This window comes from Microcaecilia unicolor, chromosome 7 (genome assembly GCF_901765095.1).
Source record: "Microcaecilia unicolor chromosome 7, aMicUni1.1, whole genome shotgun sequence".
Taxonomy (NCBI): Eukaryota; Metazoa; Chordata; class Amphibia; order Gymnophiona; family Siphonopidae; genus Microcaecilia; species Microcaecilia unicolor.
Genome location: NC_044037.1, coordinates 267,127,657 through 267,145,687, shown reverse-complemented (window position 1 = coordinate 267,145,687; position 18,031 = coordinate 267,127,657). Strand labels below are relative to the sequence as shown.

The window sequence follows — 18,031 nt, the reverse complement described above, 5'->3', positions numbered from 1 at the left end:
TTCTCCATGAACCAGAGACGACAGTCATGGATTGGAGAGCTTAAAAGAAATAAAACCTTTTGGAAACAGCAAAAGCATACCCTGTTTGGAAAAGTTAGTCCTAAGAGAAACGTTAAAATGAAATCAAGAAACAATCGGATATAGCTGACAAAAACTATTATGCAACATGTTAGTATGAACGTGTTGGTCATTACCATAAATAGTAAGAGCTTTATTTAATAACAAGTCAAACCTGAGATTGACAGAAGAGTAACTGAATACAGCTCTTATTTCAAATACAGTAGGATTACCCTTTCAACGTGCAGCTCCACGTCTTGCTGAGTACAGCTCTCAATTTTCTGATCCACTTTCCTCACAACACCTTCTACATCCACAATGCTTTCTTTGTTGACACTGTTGGTAAAGACAATGCATTTAATAATAATACATTTAATTTCAGCTATAATTCAACTGTACACTGGAAATTCTGCGTCCCACTCTTGTGGCCCATTTGACTTTTTTTAGATAAATGCCCAGAAGGCATGAAAGGAGTAGGAACAAAGAATGTTGCATGGCAGTGCTTCAAAAGTCATAAATCTATGCTTTTATTAAGCTTTAAAAATGAATCTGCTAGTGAATAACTGGTACTGTTTAACTGCCAGGAGGGTGCTTAAGATGGGGCAGAGCGTGCACGCCACATGATTTTAAATTATTCTCCTGTTTGCAAAGCATAATTTTGTAGGTAATATTATATATGTCACCTAATTTTCACACTATATATTATCAATAGAAATCAAACAAAATAAAACATGGAAAAGAAAATAAGATGATACCTTTTTTATTGGACATAACTTAATACATTTCTTGATTAGCTTTCGAAGGTTGCCCTTCTTCGTCAGATCGGAAACAAGCAAATGTGCTAGCTGACAGTGTATATAAGTGAAAACATTCAAGCATTACTATGACAGTCTGACAGGGTGGGAGGATGGGGTGGGTCGGAGGTATGCATGGGGACATCAAAGCATATCATTGATATTCTAACAGCATGGGTGTGGATAGGTGAGGGGTGGGGTGATCAACAGAGACATACAGCTTTATGGTTTATAATGCGCTAGGAACCCCAGATCCTTGTTAAGTCCTTTCTGTTGTATGGTTCTTGTATGGTTTTAAAGTTACCTTTCAGTATTCTTACTGTGAAATCACTGGTACAGTGTCCTGGTTCTGTGAAGTGCTGTCCCACCGGGGTGGGGGCCCTACTGGCTGTATTGTTCATGTACTTGCGAAAGTGAAAAAATCAATGCCTAATAATACTTTTTGAGTAAAAAGTACCATAAATACAGTGAATGCAACAACTGAAAACATTTTTAACCCAACAATTTTATTATTCTACAATTCAATTCACTTTTTCTTTTAGTAAAACTAAATTTTGAAAATGACCGTCATTCATACGAGTGTGCTTGTGAATCATTATTAAACCAGCATAGCTAAAAAGGTGTTCAAAAACTGCTCTAGAAGGATATGGATTATTCAGTCTGATAAAAGTTCCTTCAAATCAGGCCTGCTGCAATATTACTGATGTCTTCTGACTGGGGGGTGGGGTGGGGTGGGGGGATGCTGAAAGCAAACCGTGTTTGCAACGTTTCAATTAGACTAGTTTTTGCCAGTCTAAATGAAACGTTAATGTGCATCTAGTGCACAAACTCTTTTGGAGCTGCTTTTACTGTGCATGGAAGCAGTGGCTGAAAGCCCTATGCAAATGAACTTGTTAGTATTCAAATGAGGCCAATGCTCAAAGAAGCGGCGCACAAAACCCCATGTCCTGATGACTAAAACCTACCAACAGTGGAGTGGAGAAATGGCCTAGTGGTTAGAGCATCCATCTTGACATCCAGAGGTGGCTCCTTCAAATCCCACTGCTGCTCCTTGTAATCTTGGGCAACTCACTTAACCCTCCATTGCCTCAGGTACAAACTTAGATTGCGTGCCCTCCAGGGACAGAGAAATACCCAGTGTACCTGAATATAGCTCTCCTTGAGCTACTACTGAAAAGGTATGGGCAAAATCTAAATAAATACGCTGGAGTGGAGTGGAGAGGAGTGGCCTAGTGGTTAGGGTGGTGGACTTTGGTCCTGGGGAACTGAGGAACTGAGTTTGATTCTCACTTCAGGCACAGGCAGCTCCTTGTGACTCTGGGCAAGTCACTTAAACCCTCCATTGCCCCATGTAAGCCGCATTGAGCCTGCCATGAGTGGGAAACCGTGGGGTACAAATGTAACAAAAACAAAAACATTATAACAGCTCCAAGCTGTTGGTAGGTTAGCAAGACCGGTTTGCTTGAGTTTGTCCCTTCCCAAAAATTCATTTCTGGCTATGCCACTGCTATAAAGTTGTTTTCTGAGGGTTTGAACTTGTAACCATGCATGGAGGAAGGCTGCATGGCACACCTCCCCACACCAATTCTGCTGCCCAAGCAGTTTCTGCTCCTCATCGCTTCAATCCCCAGACTTCCTCCCCTATCGGGCTGGGAGTCCGTGAAAAGTCTCCAGGCATAAGGGGCACAACAGAGCCCAGTATCTGCAGAACCTGTTGACTGGGCATGTGCACAAGAGCTGTGCCTACTGTACCACTCCTGTGGTCATGTGCCAGGAATGTCTCTCCCCTTTAACATCCAATGCTCAACACTAATAGCGTGTGGTATTTTGTTTTCCTTGTGACAGCTGGTATTTTCTGGCGCTGTTCTCTACAGCACTGTTTCCCAAGTCCAGTTCTGGAGTACCCCTTGCCAGTCAGGTTTTCTGGATATCCACAATGAAAATGCATGAAAAAGATTTGTATATAATGGAGGCAGTGTATGCAAATCAAGTTCATGCATATTCATTGTGGATATCCTGAAAACCTGACTGGCAAGGGGTACTCCAGGACTGGACTTGGGAAACACTGCTCTACAGCATTGGAGTTCTGTTCATTTGCTCCTGGGTCTGCAGCAGATATTGATCAAAGGAATCTCTGACTGAAACACTTGACTTCCGTATAGCGAAGAATACTTTATCATCATAACCATCTACATTAGAAGTAGTGTGGTCTAATTCATCACTTGCATCTTTATTATTTTTCAGTATTTATATACCGCCTAGACCTAAGTGGTTTACAATTTTCTCTAGTAGACAAAACAGTGAAGAGGACTAAAAAAACAAAAAAATAATAAAAATTGTATATAAAAGACGACACTTCAAAAATATGAAACCTAAAAATCTTTATTGACCATAAAAATAATGCAGAGTAAAGGAGAATAGGACTCGACACAGCTGTGTTTCGGCCAGTGAGGCCTCCGTCAGGAGTCTTCTCACCATACAAAGTGTCTTACTCAAATTCTACATCAGAAGTTTCTAATTGACGTATAGAACAACTTGTAGATAAAATGTATTGAGAACGTTTTTGTAACCAAATATCCGATTGTCTCTTCAGGGAGCTTGTGGTACTCAAAATCACTCGGAACAATCTAGACTAGAGTTGCGCAGAATTGGCGTCTCGCATCTATGGGTTTTTCATAGATTTTCATAGAAACTCGCGCTGAGCACATTAAAAAAAGGTCCTCTCAGTTCTGTGGAAAAAAAGACAACTGCCTGGTCTCGCACAGCTGAGGCATGCGGGAAGGTACGTGCGCATGCGTGGTCGGAGCTGCCAAAAGCTTATAGAAATTAGAACACGGAGAAGCATCTGTGCTGGGGCTCCACTGGATGACGTTACCCATTTGTGGTAATCTGATGTCCTCTGTGTCCTTAGAGAACTAAAATTTATAAGATTTGTTCCAGCGGGAGACTAGTTCACTCACTGAAAGTCAGCATTCTGAGATCTTAAAATCAGATTAGTGACATTTTATTTTCATTTTAAATCAACAAGAAAGGTGCTATGAGATCAGAGAAAGTTATCTAGAGGCAGAAATGTGCTCACACATTTAAACAGGTACTCAATATAAAGATGGTACACATTTTCACTGGCCCTATAAAATTTAAACAAGTGAGAAAAGGTGGCTAATGGAATTCTTTCTAGTTGTATAAACTGTCTATAACTTAGTAAATAAACAAAACCCCTTTGTGTATGTAAACGTTTATACCTGCACTGCATGTGTATGATTAAGTGACCTGAAAAAAACAAGGGGAGGGGAGGTTTTGGAGTGGTACCAAAACATTGTTGTGGGTTTGGAAGGAATAAGGAGTGGAGGAGTGGCCTAGTGGTTAGTGAGTGGTTTTAAAATCCAGAGGTGGCCGGTTCAAATCCCACTGCTGCTCCTTGTGATCTTGGGCAACTCACTTAACCCTCCATTGCCTCAGGTACAAACTTAGATTGTGAGTCTCTCCTGGGACAGAGAAATATCCAGTGTACCTGAATGTAAGTCACCTTGAGCTACTACTGAAAAAGGTGTGAGCAAAATCTAAATAAATAATAATAATAAAATGAAACCTAACTTGAAAAAATATCCATTAGATATCACTTTAAACACATTTCAAAGAATGCATCAAACATTTAAACCACTGGATGCCACAGTGACAAGGCAACAGATATTGCTATGCTTCTTGGCCACTTTCAGCAGCAAACTACATGGTACTTACTGAGAAAGCTATACGGTACAATCACAAGGTTTTGCAGCAGAATTTACAACCAAGAAAATGAAACGTATCTGAATCACTAAAAGCCAGCCTGACAAGGGTGTTGTGGTATGGGGGTGGGGTGTAGGTTGGTGTGGTAGGGTCAGCACGCATCATGGAATAATTTCCAACTCCTCTGCTTCTGTGTGCTATGTATGTCTCCATCTACATGTATGTGTGTGTGTGTGTGCATGCATTTGTGACTATATGTATCTGCATTTCTATTTATGTGTGTGTTTCTGTGTTGGCTCTGTGACTGAAGCTAGGAGAGAAGAGAGGAATATTTAAAAGGCAAATTCCTTACCAACTATGTCCCAATGCTGCACATATTTTAACTCCCTCTTCCATAGAAATGCACTGGGTCATTTTTTGGTGGACTTTTTTCTCTGGAACCTCCAATCTGATCTGTCCTCATGCATCTCCCCCTCCTCCCCATGTCAAATTTGATCTTGGTCCATTAAGTTTTCAGTTACTTAACCCTTGGACAGATATTTTTGAAGTTCTATGTGCAATTTCTTTCCATCATTCTTTTGAACTGGAAAGAATAAAAATACATATTACCCAGAAGTTTGACACAGACAATATTAACTAACTGCTGTCCTATTCATAACTGCCCTATAACCTTCTCTCCCACAAGTGCAGAGCTACACATTATTGGAATGACCATATTTCCAATTAGACAGAGAGATTAATTCCAAATATTTTGTCTCCCTTATTTATAAGCCTCTAAGACTAACCTTCTCCTAATCTGTCAACAAAGCAGCACCTCCAAATCCCCCTTTTCTCACATGCCATCAGATACTGACCAAACACTTGATAGAAGTATAATAATCTACTGTTACATAATTCCCAGAAGAGATAGAACACATCTGTGACTGCACTATGGGAAGAATGCATAATGAAACTATGTACAGGATTCAAGTTCATGCCCCTCACAATAATGGTGGGGGCTACTAGCTGTACTGGTTAAATTATATGAAGCCACAGTGGCTTCAAACATAACTTTGCTATATATATATATGGCACAGTAATTGGATGAACATAATTATCAGTCACGCACAGCCTCCCAAGAGACCAATTGTTATGCCTGTGCTACCTATAATACTCTCACTGTTTCTCAGCCTTTTGGTTTACATTAAGTGTAAAATCTGAACTTGAAGTGAAGAATAAGCCCTTCTTGGCATTTTGGTTGAAAACTGAGAGCCAGCAGAATATGGAAGATTAATGCCCTCTGGAGACACGATTACACTACAATTATTGCCAAAGTTAAAAAAAAAATTAACTTTCTGTTAAACAAACCCTCCAAAAAACTTTATAAAAACCTGAAATTCTATATTGCTCTGATGTCCAACCAAAATGTTATGCAGAAGATAGGGTACAGTTTTAAAACAAATGATTTATGAGCTTAAGTTAATCTCATAAATCATTTTGAACACCAGTCCCTCTACAATTATTAACAGTAAGAGAGACACAAAACTAGAACTTTTTGCTGAGATCATCATGAGCATGATTTTTTTTTGTTACATTTGTACCCCGCGCTTTCCCACTCATGGCAGGCTCAATGCAGCTTACATGGGGCAATGGAGGGTTAAGTGACTTGCCACGAGTCACAAGGAGCTGCCTGTGCCTGAAGTGGGAATTGAACTCAGTTCCTCCTCAGTTCCCCAGGACCAAAGTCCACCACCCTAACCACTAGGCTACTCCTCCACTGTTGCTACTATTTGAGATTCTACATGGAAAGTTGCTATTCCACTAGCAACATTCCATGTAGAAGTCAGCCCTTGCAGATCACCAATGTGGCCGCGCAGGCTTCTACATGGAATGTTGCTAGTGGAATAGCAACATTCCATGTAGAATCTCCAATAGTAGCAACATTCCATGTAGAATCTCCAATAGTATCTATTTTATTTTTGTTACATTTGTACCCCGCGCTTTCCCACTTATGGTAGGCTCAATGCAGCTTACATGGGGCAATGGAGAGTTAAGTGACTTGCCCAGAGTCACAAGGAGCTGCCTGTGGCTGAAGTGGGAATCGAACTCAGTTCCTCAGTTCCCCAGGACCAAAGTCCACCACCCTAGCCACTAGGCCACTCCTCCACTCCCTTTTTAAGGAAAGCACAGTCCTTATGGAAGAAAGACCGGGGACAAACAAAACAATACCAAAAGAAAAGCAAGCAAAGCAGACGATCACCCTGCGGTTTCTGAAAAGTAGCCAAGCTCAGAGATTATAGTTTAAGAGACTAGTAAATTAAGCATTCAGATCTATGTGTTTTTGTTACAGAAGAAGGTGGAGGTTAATAGAAAAGCATTCCTTTGAGAACTAACTGAACTCTTGTCATTACCAATCTGAAGGATTAAACAAGCATATTTACATACTGTTAGAAACATATGTAGTGCAGTTAATTTTACAGACTGACATGTTTGGCCTTAATAGACTATCAGGCTCATTTTCGAAAGAGATGGACGTCCATCTTCCGACATAAATCGGTACTTGGACGTCCATCTCTCAGAGATGTCCAAATTGGTATAATTGAAACCCGATTTTGGACATCTCTAGTGAAAGTCCGTCGCAAGGACGTCCAAATCTCAAGGGGGCGTATTGGAGGTGTGGTGAAGGTGGGACTTGGGTGTTCCTAAGACTTGGATGTCTTTGAGCCATAATGGAAAAAAAGCAGAGGCGTCCATGACTAACACTTGGGACGTTTTCACCCGGACGTGTTATTATGAATAAGGCACAAAAAGGTGCCTGAAATGACCAGATGACCACTGGAGGGAATCGGGGATGACATCCCCTTACTCCCCTCCCCCCCAGTGGTCACTAACCCCCTCCCACCCTCAAAAGACATCATTAAAAATATTACGTGCCAGCCTCAGATGTCATACGCAGGTCCATGACAGCGCATGCAGGTCCCTGGAGCAGTTTTAGTGGGTGCAGTGCACTTCAGTCAGGTGGACCCAGGCCCATACCCCCCTGTTACATTTGTGGAGGAAACAGCAAGCCCTCCAAAACCCACCAGAAACCCTCTGTACCCACATATAGGTGCCCCCATCACACATAAGGGCTATGATAGTGGTGTTCAGTTGGGAGTAGTGGGTTTTGAGGGGGTTTGGGGGGCTCAGCACACAAGGTAAGGGAGCTATGCACCTTGAGCATTTTATGAAGTCCACTGCAGTGCCCCCTAGGGTCCCAATTGCTGTCCTGGCATGTCAGGGGGACCAGTGCACTAGAAATGCTGGCTCCTCCCACATCCAAATGACTTGCATTTGGATTTTTTTGACTTGAATGTCTTTGGGTTTCGAAAATCGCCAAAAGTCAAAGACATCCAAATCTAAGGACGTCCAAATCTAAGGATGTCCTTGGTATTTTCGAAACGAAAGATGGATGTCCATCTTTTTTCGAAAATGAGCTTTTCCCCGCCTCCGGATCTGGACGTTTTACAAAGACGTCCAAATCCCAACTTAGACATTTCTTTCGAAAGTGCCCCTCCACATGATTTTCAGGTATTTTTACTCATATACACATAGTAGATGACGGCAGAAAAAGACCTGCACGGTCCATCCAGTCTGCCCAACAAGATAACTCATATGTGCTACTTTTTGTGCATACTCTACTTTGATTTGTACCTGTGCTCTTCAGGGCACAGACCGTATAAGTCCGCCCAGCACTATCCCCGCCTCCTAACCACCAGCCCCGCCTCCCAACCACCGGCTCTGGCACAGACCGTATAAGTCTGCCCAGCAGTATCCCCGCCTCCCGCCACCGGCTCTGGCACAGACCGTATAAGTCTGCCCAGCACTATATCCACCTCCCAACCACCAGTCCCGTCTCCCATCACCGGCTCTGGCACAGACCGTATACGTCTGCCCAGCACTATCCCCGCCTCCCAACCACCAGCCCCGCCTCCCACCACCAGCTCTGCCACCCGATCTCGACTAAGCTCCTGAGGATCCATTCGTTCTGCACAGGATTCCTTTATGCTTATCCCACGCATGTTTGAATTCCGTTACCGTTTTCATTTCCACCACGGGAGGGCATTCCAAGCATCCACTACTCTCTCCGTTAGTTTGTATCTGAGACCTTTACAATTTGGGAAATGAAGATTGAGGAATGTGCGGGATAATTTTTTAGCATTCCTGGGTGGTAGGTCTATCACTTTAGTAAAAGCGCCCCTATATTAATATTCTCATGCTAAAACAGTTACTAAAGTTTTTAAGGTCTGTGCAAGATAATGTAAAAACAACCAAAAAGGAGGGAGGGAGGGGAAAACTAATATTGTACTAGCATGTTTACTGTTTTTAGGAATTTTACAGAAATGGCCACCCAATCCATCAATAAACAGCCAGCAGAATCCATTTGCTTTGTTTGTCCCTGTTTTAGCAGGTGGCACCCTGAACTAATGAGGTTAGCAGAGTCCAACTGGCAAAGAAAGATTTGGCAAAATTGAATTTGTTATACAGAGGTTTTGTTGTATCAGAATTTGACTAGTAACAGAAATACTGTATGACATTTCTTCTGGAGCACTAAACTTCAATTTTTTTTATAACATGGTTGTCATCTCCCAAGAAGAAATGCAATTGTTTAATGGAAAAGGGTCTCACTTTCTTACTATGCTTAAACTATTCCCCCCCCCCCCCCCCCCCCCCGTTCCCGATATTGAGCCTATGGCAGATTTTATTTTGTGGTTTTAACACCAGCAACTACGGGCAAAAAAAAAAAAAAAAAAAAAAAAAAAGAGTCCGTATATTCAGTGTTAGTATCTGAATAGTGATTGCCCTGAATATCTAGACAGGTGAACTGGTATCACTATCTGGATAGCGACGATATATTATCTGGACAGCACTTAGGACAGGCAGTCAGTGGAAATATTGAGGGGGTATTTTACAAAAGGCGCGCTAGCATTTTTATCGTGTGCTAAACGCTAGACACACCCATATATATTCATATGGATGTCTCTAGTGTTTACTGCGTGCTTATTTTTAGCGCACACTAAGAACGCTAGCGTGCCTTTGTAAAAGGACCTCTCAGTGACACTATCTGGTTAGTGCCACTGAATATCCAGCTCACAGGTACTAATTTGGTTAGGAGCTGTTCCTACTCAGATAACTGCTTTTGAACACCGACTCCTATAAAAAGAAACTATTTTAAGGCTCTATTTGAACCCTAAACAGGCCCTGCCATCGGTCAAAGCTTCAACCTCCTTAACCTACCATCAAGAACCTCCCTTTGCATGCTCCGAAGGGTCCCTCATAAGGTGTTGGATAGTTAAGTAGCTGAAACATAAGGGAACTGAGCTCCTGGTTTTCCTATGTCATAGTAAGTATTTTTGCTCCATAACTGAATTCTAAGGGTCAGACTGGCACTCTGTCAGCTTCGGACTCCTGCATAGACAAGTTTCTTTTTGAACAGGGCCCTTCAACCACCAGCCCTGTCCAAGCTTTTGCTAATGTACGGGCCCTGCTACTTAATGGAAAGAACAATATGCAGGCACAGATGCCCAAAAAAACTTTAAAATGCCCTGCTATGTTGACGCTGCCAGGGGTTTTGATACCCAGTGTGAAAGTAATGTGGTCAGTGTATAGAGGGAGGACTACTTCAGCAGTTCAGAATGAATGTCAAGACTGTGCTCCATTCTTTTGTAAAGTGAAATGTATTCAGCGCAATGGAGAGCTGACCATTTGAATAACTACGTCTTAAAAACAAATGAAGCATTGATGATAATGTGTGAAAATGGTCTCAGCTTCTGAGAGTCTTGGTTCCCACCATTGTTTACTTTGACAACAGGATATAATTGCTTACTTACTTGGCAGCAAACTTAACCATCTGCTTGCTTGCACGGTCTCCGACTGCCACCAGAGCCTGGACATTAAACTGCTGCTGACGTAGGACTAAGAAGCACTGCTTCCCTGAAAATGGACACACACAAAGTGGACGTATTAATGAGAAGAAGCATCTTTAGAAACAATTCAGCTCTGAAGCAACAATTAAACAGAAATATGTATGCTTAGCAAAACCAAGTAACACATCTGGGTGAGTTTTATACAGTGCTTACACAACAGGTCATCAGAACCAGTTTTCCTCAAAATATCTAAAGCTTGGATGGGAAATCCTTAAAAATTATACTACTGCTGTGTAACACTATCAAAAAACATGGTAGAAGACCAAATGCCTGGTGCAAAGTTTACCTATAAGACAGGTGGATACAGGAGACACATGCTCAAATTCCTGGTCCATAAGGGCCAGATGAGATCACACTGGGGAGGTATGTTCAGAAAGAGGAAGGGGAAAAGGATTGCTACTTTGGAATGGATTACTTCTAACATCAGAAATATGCTGAAAGGTACACGAATTCCTTCCTAGCACTCAGTCAGCAAGGGGACGTCTATCGGGGAAGGAAAAAGGGAAAGAAGACAAAATTTGAACCTGTCCCCTCCCCCAGCTGCAGAAAGGGATGCAAAATCCAATTTTGCCCACAGAATTCACCAATCTATATGGAACAGCCATGGTAGATCAAGGGTTGGAGAGTGGCTAGAAGACCAGCATCAGGTGCAGCAGCCGGCAATGATCCTTCCTGTTTATTCCTCCTCTCCATGCTGATCCATCTTTTTAAGAGGAGGACAGCCGCAGTGCAATGCCTCAGGCTGCATCTGCTGCCTGAAGCTGGAGTGCTATGCATTGAAATGTATTGTGCTACAGTGCCCAGAATGGTCCAAAGCAAATGAGAGGATGTGAGGAACGGCAAGAATTAGGGGGCATGTGGGGAAACAGTAATAGGATCCAAAGGCGTGTGGGTTTCAGTGGCTGCCCTCTCGACTGACTCCATCTTTTGTTTATATCCTTTTGAAGGAGCAGAATTCAGAACTGCACACAGTATTCCAAATAAAGTCTCAGCAGAGATTTTATACAGAGGCACTATTACCTGTTTTCTTCCTGCTGGCCACTCCATTCACCATATACCCAAGCATTCTTCCCAGTGTGTTTTTTTTTTCTAGCAAAAAAGGTGAAGGTACTCATATGCCAGGCCACCTTTCAGGGGTGAAGTGATCACTGAGAGAGCAATCCCTCAATAGCCAGGCCCCCTGCAACCAGTCATAGAATCTATGACAAGGCAGAATTGGTGTGTAGAGCCTAAGATCTTTCATTAAAACTTGGGGACCATGGGTCAATTTTAGCAGACAATGGAAAAGGTGCTGGTACTCAGTACCCCCAAGTACCCCCTCAAAAAAAGTCCTGATTCTTCCGTATTCTGCTATCATCTTATCTATTTGGCCACCTTAAGACTGTTGGATACAATTACCCTCAGATCCCACTCTTCTCTCATGCATAGAGCTTCACCCTCTATACTGTACTGCTTCGTTGGGTTTCTGCAGCCTAAATACATAACTCTACATTTTTTTAAAGCATTAAATCTTAGCTGCCAAAATCTAGACCAATCTAATTTCCTCCTTATTTTATCCATACTTTCCAGGGCATCTACTGTGTTTCATATTTTGGTATCATTTGCAAAGAGGCAAACCCTTCTCAATAGCCCTTCTGTATCATTGTTTATAAAAATGTTGAAAAGACCTTGACCAGGCCAGTGCAGCTGGAGAACAGTTCTGAAGAGACGACATTGATGCTGCAAAGAGTTCTGGGAAAAAATCCTATCCAACACTAGAAACCTACCAACCAAATCCACAGAATTCCTCAAAACCTGGGTCAAACAATGCAAATCCATACTACACAAAATCACCCCAGTAATGAAGAAGAAATACAGAGCCAAATCATCCCCTTGGTTCAACGAGGCTTAAGTACAAAACCGATGAGACGAAGCTGGAATGGAAAAAAGCAATAAAAACCTACAAGGTGGGTATAAGACATGCAAAATGGAACAATTACCATGAACAATTAGGAACAGACTATAGAAACACAAAGAACCTATACACAACCTACTAGACACAAATCCCATGACATCGCAGAATGAACTGACCCCATCTGCCCAAGATCAAGCAAAGTACTTTGAGAATAATCACTGACCTAAGAAATGGACTAACACAAGACAACAGAAACCTATACATATACCTAGAGGAAATGGAAGCGCAGCACAAGGGTATAGTCAGAGACAGGAGTCTGGACATCATTTACTTCTCCCACATTTGACATCATCAGTCAGACTGTAAAAAAAATTCTCAACGGCATTTTGTTTGCTCAGACTGTCCTAATTACCAAATTAACGAAGCTCCAGCACATTTCATAGACCAAATCCAAATTTCACACATCATACATGCTATCCAAAGTTTATTTCCAACAGAAAAGAGCAGAATAGTTCTAACACCGATCCCAAAGAAAACACATAAGAGCAAAAGCAAAATCTCAAACTATAGATCAGTGGCATCCACACCTCTCATGACCAAGGTCATGGAAGGCCTAGTAGCCAAACAGCTCATGGACTACCTCAACAACTTCTCCAATCAGGATTCCGGCCACAATACAGCACAGAAACAGTACTCATAACGCTTCTAGCCAACTTCACAAAGGGAGATCAGCAAAGGCAAGAAAATCCTTTTACTACAATTCGACATGGTCAATCACCAGATCCTAATAAGACTAATGGACAACATCGGTATTGGTGGAAAAGTAATAAAATGGTTTAAAGGATTCTTGACATCCACGTCCTATCAAGTCAAAATTAACACCACATTCTCCCCCCTCCTTGGACAGCCGATGCAAAGATCACCAATATCACCCATACTTTTCAACATAATTATGATCCCACTAGTCAACACACTAGCAAGAAATGGCTTCAACCCATTCATCTACGTCGATGATGTATCAATCTACAACCTATTCAACAAGAACATCACAGAAATCACAACTAAAATAAGCCAAGGAGTGAATAATCTAGAATCCTGGACAACTGCATTCAAATTAAAACTAAACAAAGAGAAAATACAATTCTTAATTCTCACATCCACCTACTGCAAGAACACCTTTTCCAGCATTGCTCTTAAAGGGTTCACCCACCCGATATCAGACAGCCTAAAAGTCCTAGGGATCACATTAGGTTGAAGCCTATTGTTAGAACAACAGACAACTAATGTAGTAAAGAAAGCGTTCTGAACAATGTGGAAACTAAGGCACATTAGAGGATACTTTCCAAGAAAAGTCTTCTGAATGCTAGTACAAACACTAACCTTAGCACACCTAGACTACTGCAGTGGATGCAAAGATCAGGTCCTGAGAAAATTACAAATGGCGCAAAACACCGCTGCATGGCTGATTCAAGGAAAATCTTGCTTCGAAAGAGCCACCCCCTACTCCAAGCCTTACACTGGCTCCCCGTCAAGGCAAGAATAACCTTCAAGCTATGTTCACTAGCCTACAGAATTATATTCGGTCTGGCATCCAGCTACATGGCAGACCTAATAACTTTACTGATAAGCAACATCAGCATGAAATTAAGAAACTAACTCACACTCCACTTCTCCAATTGCAAAGGACTGTGATACATATCAGTTTAGTTGTCGAGCTTCTCATATCTACACATACAGAACTGGAACACATTCCTGAAAGCCTTAAAAAATATAAACTACTTGCTCTTCCACAAGCAACTCAAAGCTTTCGTCTTCAAAACGTTCTGCTACGAAGACTCAGGGTGTCTCCAAACTAAATCAGAAAGTTCCTTGTTAACTTGATCTTCGCCACTAATTTGTACTCAATGTTTCTCTCTACGGACAGACAACTAGCTAGCAATTAAAACACTATATTCATTGAAAACCTAAACATACTCAATCACTGTTTCTCACGAACATGCAAATAACATATTTGACCCTCTACCACTGACACAGATCTTCAAATTTAACTATTATATTTTGTTTGTAAGTCACATTGAAACAATGTTAATTGGAAAACGTAGGATATAAATGCTGAGATAAATAAATAAATACAACAAACTATTAAAAAATCTGTATCATATTTCCTTGTCCCTTCTTTCTTCTTCCTCTATGGCAGTGTTCTTTATTATTATTATTAGCATTTGTATAGCGCTACCAGACGCACGCAGCGCTGAACACCTGACACAGACAGACAGTCCCTGCTCAATAGAGCTTACAATCTAAAATAACACAGACAGACAAGACAATTAAGGGCGAGGGAAGTACTGGGTGAGAAGGAACAAGTGGGAGGGCAAATGAGTAGTGGCTAGGATCCAAAAGCAGCAGTGAAAAGGTGGGTTTTCAGCATAGATTTGAAAACAGGTAGAGATGGAGCTAGATGTACAGGCTCAGGAAGTCTGTTCCAGGCATAAGGTGCTGCGAGAGAAAAGGAATGAAGCCTGGAGTTAGCAGTGGAGGAGAAGGGGGACGACAAGAGAGATTTGTCCAGTGAGCGGAGGTCACGGGGAGGAATGTAGGAAGAGATGAGAGTGGAGAGGTAATGGGGGGCTGCAGAATGGATGCATTTAAAGGTCAGTAAGTTTGAACTGTATGCGGAAGCGGACAGGGAGCCAGTGAAGTGACTTGAGGAGTGGGCTAGTGTGGGTATAACGATTTTGGCGGAAAATAAGCCATGCTGCAGAATTTTGGACACACTGGAGAGGAGAGAGATGGCTAAGCGGAAGACCAGTGAGAAGTAAATTGCTATTGACAAATGGTGTTGTATAGTAACTAAGTAAATGTAACTAATTACTGTACTTAAGTAATGCCCAAGGGACGGTGGAGACCCCATCGACTAAGTGTGTCCCTCTGACTCTGTGCTAGCTATATGTTGCCCGAACTCCTTCGCTATTCTCTTAAGACGGAGAGCAGTGGGGGAGACTCGGCGCCGAGCAGAGACTGAGCGCAGTGTGGGAGACTCGGCACTAAGCAGCTCAAACTCACCAAGTGTCATATGGTGCCAGAAGAAAAAACATAATAACGTAACAGTACACTGCCAACAAGGATTTTTAAAAAACTGGGGGGGGGGGGGGGGGGGGGGGGTGGAGCAGCTGTAAGGGCTTGTAAGTGGAGACAAGATGGTGAAGGCTGACTGGTAGAAACTGGATGGAGATAGAGAGACTGGGAATAGCTGGAATTGAGTAGAAGGAGAATGTGCTTTGAAGAGGAGCTGAGGAACTGGGATAGAGAATTGGTGTGTGTGTGGGGGGGAGATTGTGCTTAGGGAAAGATAAAATGTGTGGTGGGGAAGATTTTATGTCAGTTACACAAATTAATACAAATTGGCATCTCAGGCAAAGTATTGAAATGGTTTGCTGGTTTTTTAAAACATTGAACTTTACAGGTCATCTGGAACAATTCTCTTTCATATCCTTGGCATATGTTGCAAAGGGTGCCGCAGGGCTCCCTACTCTCCCCAATTCCCTTTAACATTTGAGTGGATTTCAACAAGTGCTTAGACCTTTTCATATCAAGTACTATTCCTATTCTGCTGATACTGCTCATTATTTCCAAGGGAAAGTACTTTATAGGAAACTTTTAGTCTAATGTCAAAGGTGTTTGATAAAACACGTCAACGGATGTTATCTAATGATCTAAATATTATTCTTGTTAAAACCAACATCCTATGGGTGAGAAGTAAAGATGCAGATTTACCACAGCTTAAAATAAAACAAACCAACTCTGAAATTTCCCTCCAATCAGGTATTAAAATTTTAAAAGTGACATTAGACTCTAAGCTTGGAGAAACCACAATTTGTTTAGTTAAGTTTTTGTTAAACTTAAGCTTCCACATCAAAGTAAACCATTCTTAGACACAACATATTTGTGAGCGACATCATCGAAGGGCTAGAAGGAAAGGTGTGCCTTTTTGCGGATGATATGAACATAGTCAACAGAGTGGATACCCCAGAGGGAGTAGACACCATGAGAACAGATTGCCAAAAATGAGAAGAATGGTCAAAGGTGGCAGTTAAAATTTAACATCAAGAAATGAAGAGTGATGCACTTGGGGTGCAAAAACCCAAAGGAGATGTACCAGATAGGAGGAGAAAGATTGAAAAGCACAGCTCAGGAGAGAGACCCTGGGATGATAGTGTCTGAGGATCTCAAGGTGATGAAACAATGTGACAAGGCGGTGGCCAGAGCCAGAATAATGCTAGGTTGCATAGAGAGGGATATAACCAGCAGAAAGAAGGTGGTGGTGAGCCCCACTTGGGGTACTGTGTTCAGTTTTGGAGGCCATATCTTGCTAAGGATGTAAAAAGATTTGAAGTGGTTCAGAGAAAAGCAATGAAAAAGGTATGGGGTTTGCATTGCAAGACGTACGAGGAGAGACTTGAGGACCTCAAAATATACACCCTGGAGGAAAGAAGAAACAGGGGTGATATGTTACAGACATTAAAATATTTGAATAGTATTAATTTACAAACCAACCTTGTCCATAGACAGGAAGGTGGTAGAACTAGAAGATATGAACTGGGGTTGCGGGGGTGTGTGTGTGGGTGTGTGTGGGGCTCAGGAAGTACTTTTTTATAGAGAGAGTGGTAGATACCTCGAATGCCCTCCTGCAGGAGATGGGAGATGAAAACGTAATGGAAATTAAAAAATGCATGGGATAAACACAAAGGAATCCTGTATAGAAGGCATGGAACCAAACAAGCTTAGCAATAATAAGATAAGCCAGTGCTGGGCAGACTTATATGGTCTGTGCCTTCATTATGGCTCGACAGATTCAGCTTCAGTAGCTGGAGAACAAGGCCAGTGTTAGGCAGACTTCTACGGTCTCTGCCCTGAAAACGGCAATGACAAATCAAGTTCAAGTATAAGCATGTAGTATTACATCATATTTATGAGTATCTTGTTGGGTACACTGGATGGACCGTTCAGGTCTTTATCTGCCTTCATCTACTATGTTACAAACAGTACTGTTAGTAACAATCATGAGTCAACTAGACTACTAACAACATTGTTCTGTTAGGTTTACCTGATTCACAGCTACGGCAATTGCAGATTATACAAATCTGGCAGCTAAACTGATATGGGGGGGGAGGGGGAGAATCTATTGATCATGCTACCCATTTTTAATAAGGCTGCATTGATTTCTGGTCAAAGTCAGAATACACTTCAAGCTATTGATGTTTGTTTTTAAAATACTATATGGCTTAGCCCCTGTTTATCTTTGTGATAGTTTCACTTTACTTAACCACAAGACCGATACACTCATCACAGGAAGTTCAATTAATTATACCTTCTAATTCCATATGTCAAAAATCTTCTACTAGGAACAGATTTATTGTAGGCAGTGGTCCTGACTTGTGGATCAAACTACTACTTAGTATTATAGCAACCAAGTGTTATTTCACATTCAGACGACTTATAAAATCCTATTTATTTGATCTCTATTTGTTAAGAAATTAGGGTAGAGTTAAAATATCTGATTTAGGTGGTTGATTTATTTGGTGATACTATTATTACTGCAATTATGGCCCCACTTA

At 41.7% G+C, this 18,031-nt stretch overlaps 1 protein-coding gene across 3 annotated transcripts in view; it reads right to left on the bottom strand.

The window, feature by feature from the left end:
* Positions 1-18,031, bottom strand: part of DARS1 (aspartyl-tRNA synthetase 1) — a 155,890-nt gene that overhangs the window by 73,576 nt on the left and 64,283 nt on the right. For all 3 annotated transcript variants that reach the window (XM_030209906.1, XM_030209909.1, XM_030209910.1), the window contains exons 6-7: positions 10,427-10,529; positions 291-393 (exon numbers count right to left, since the gene is read on the bottom strand). In XM_030209906.1, the coding sequence (XP_030065766.1) occupies positions 291-393; positions 10,427-10,529 (206 nt within the window). The remainder of the gene's footprint in view (positions 1-290; positions 394-10,426; positions 10,530-18,031) is intronic.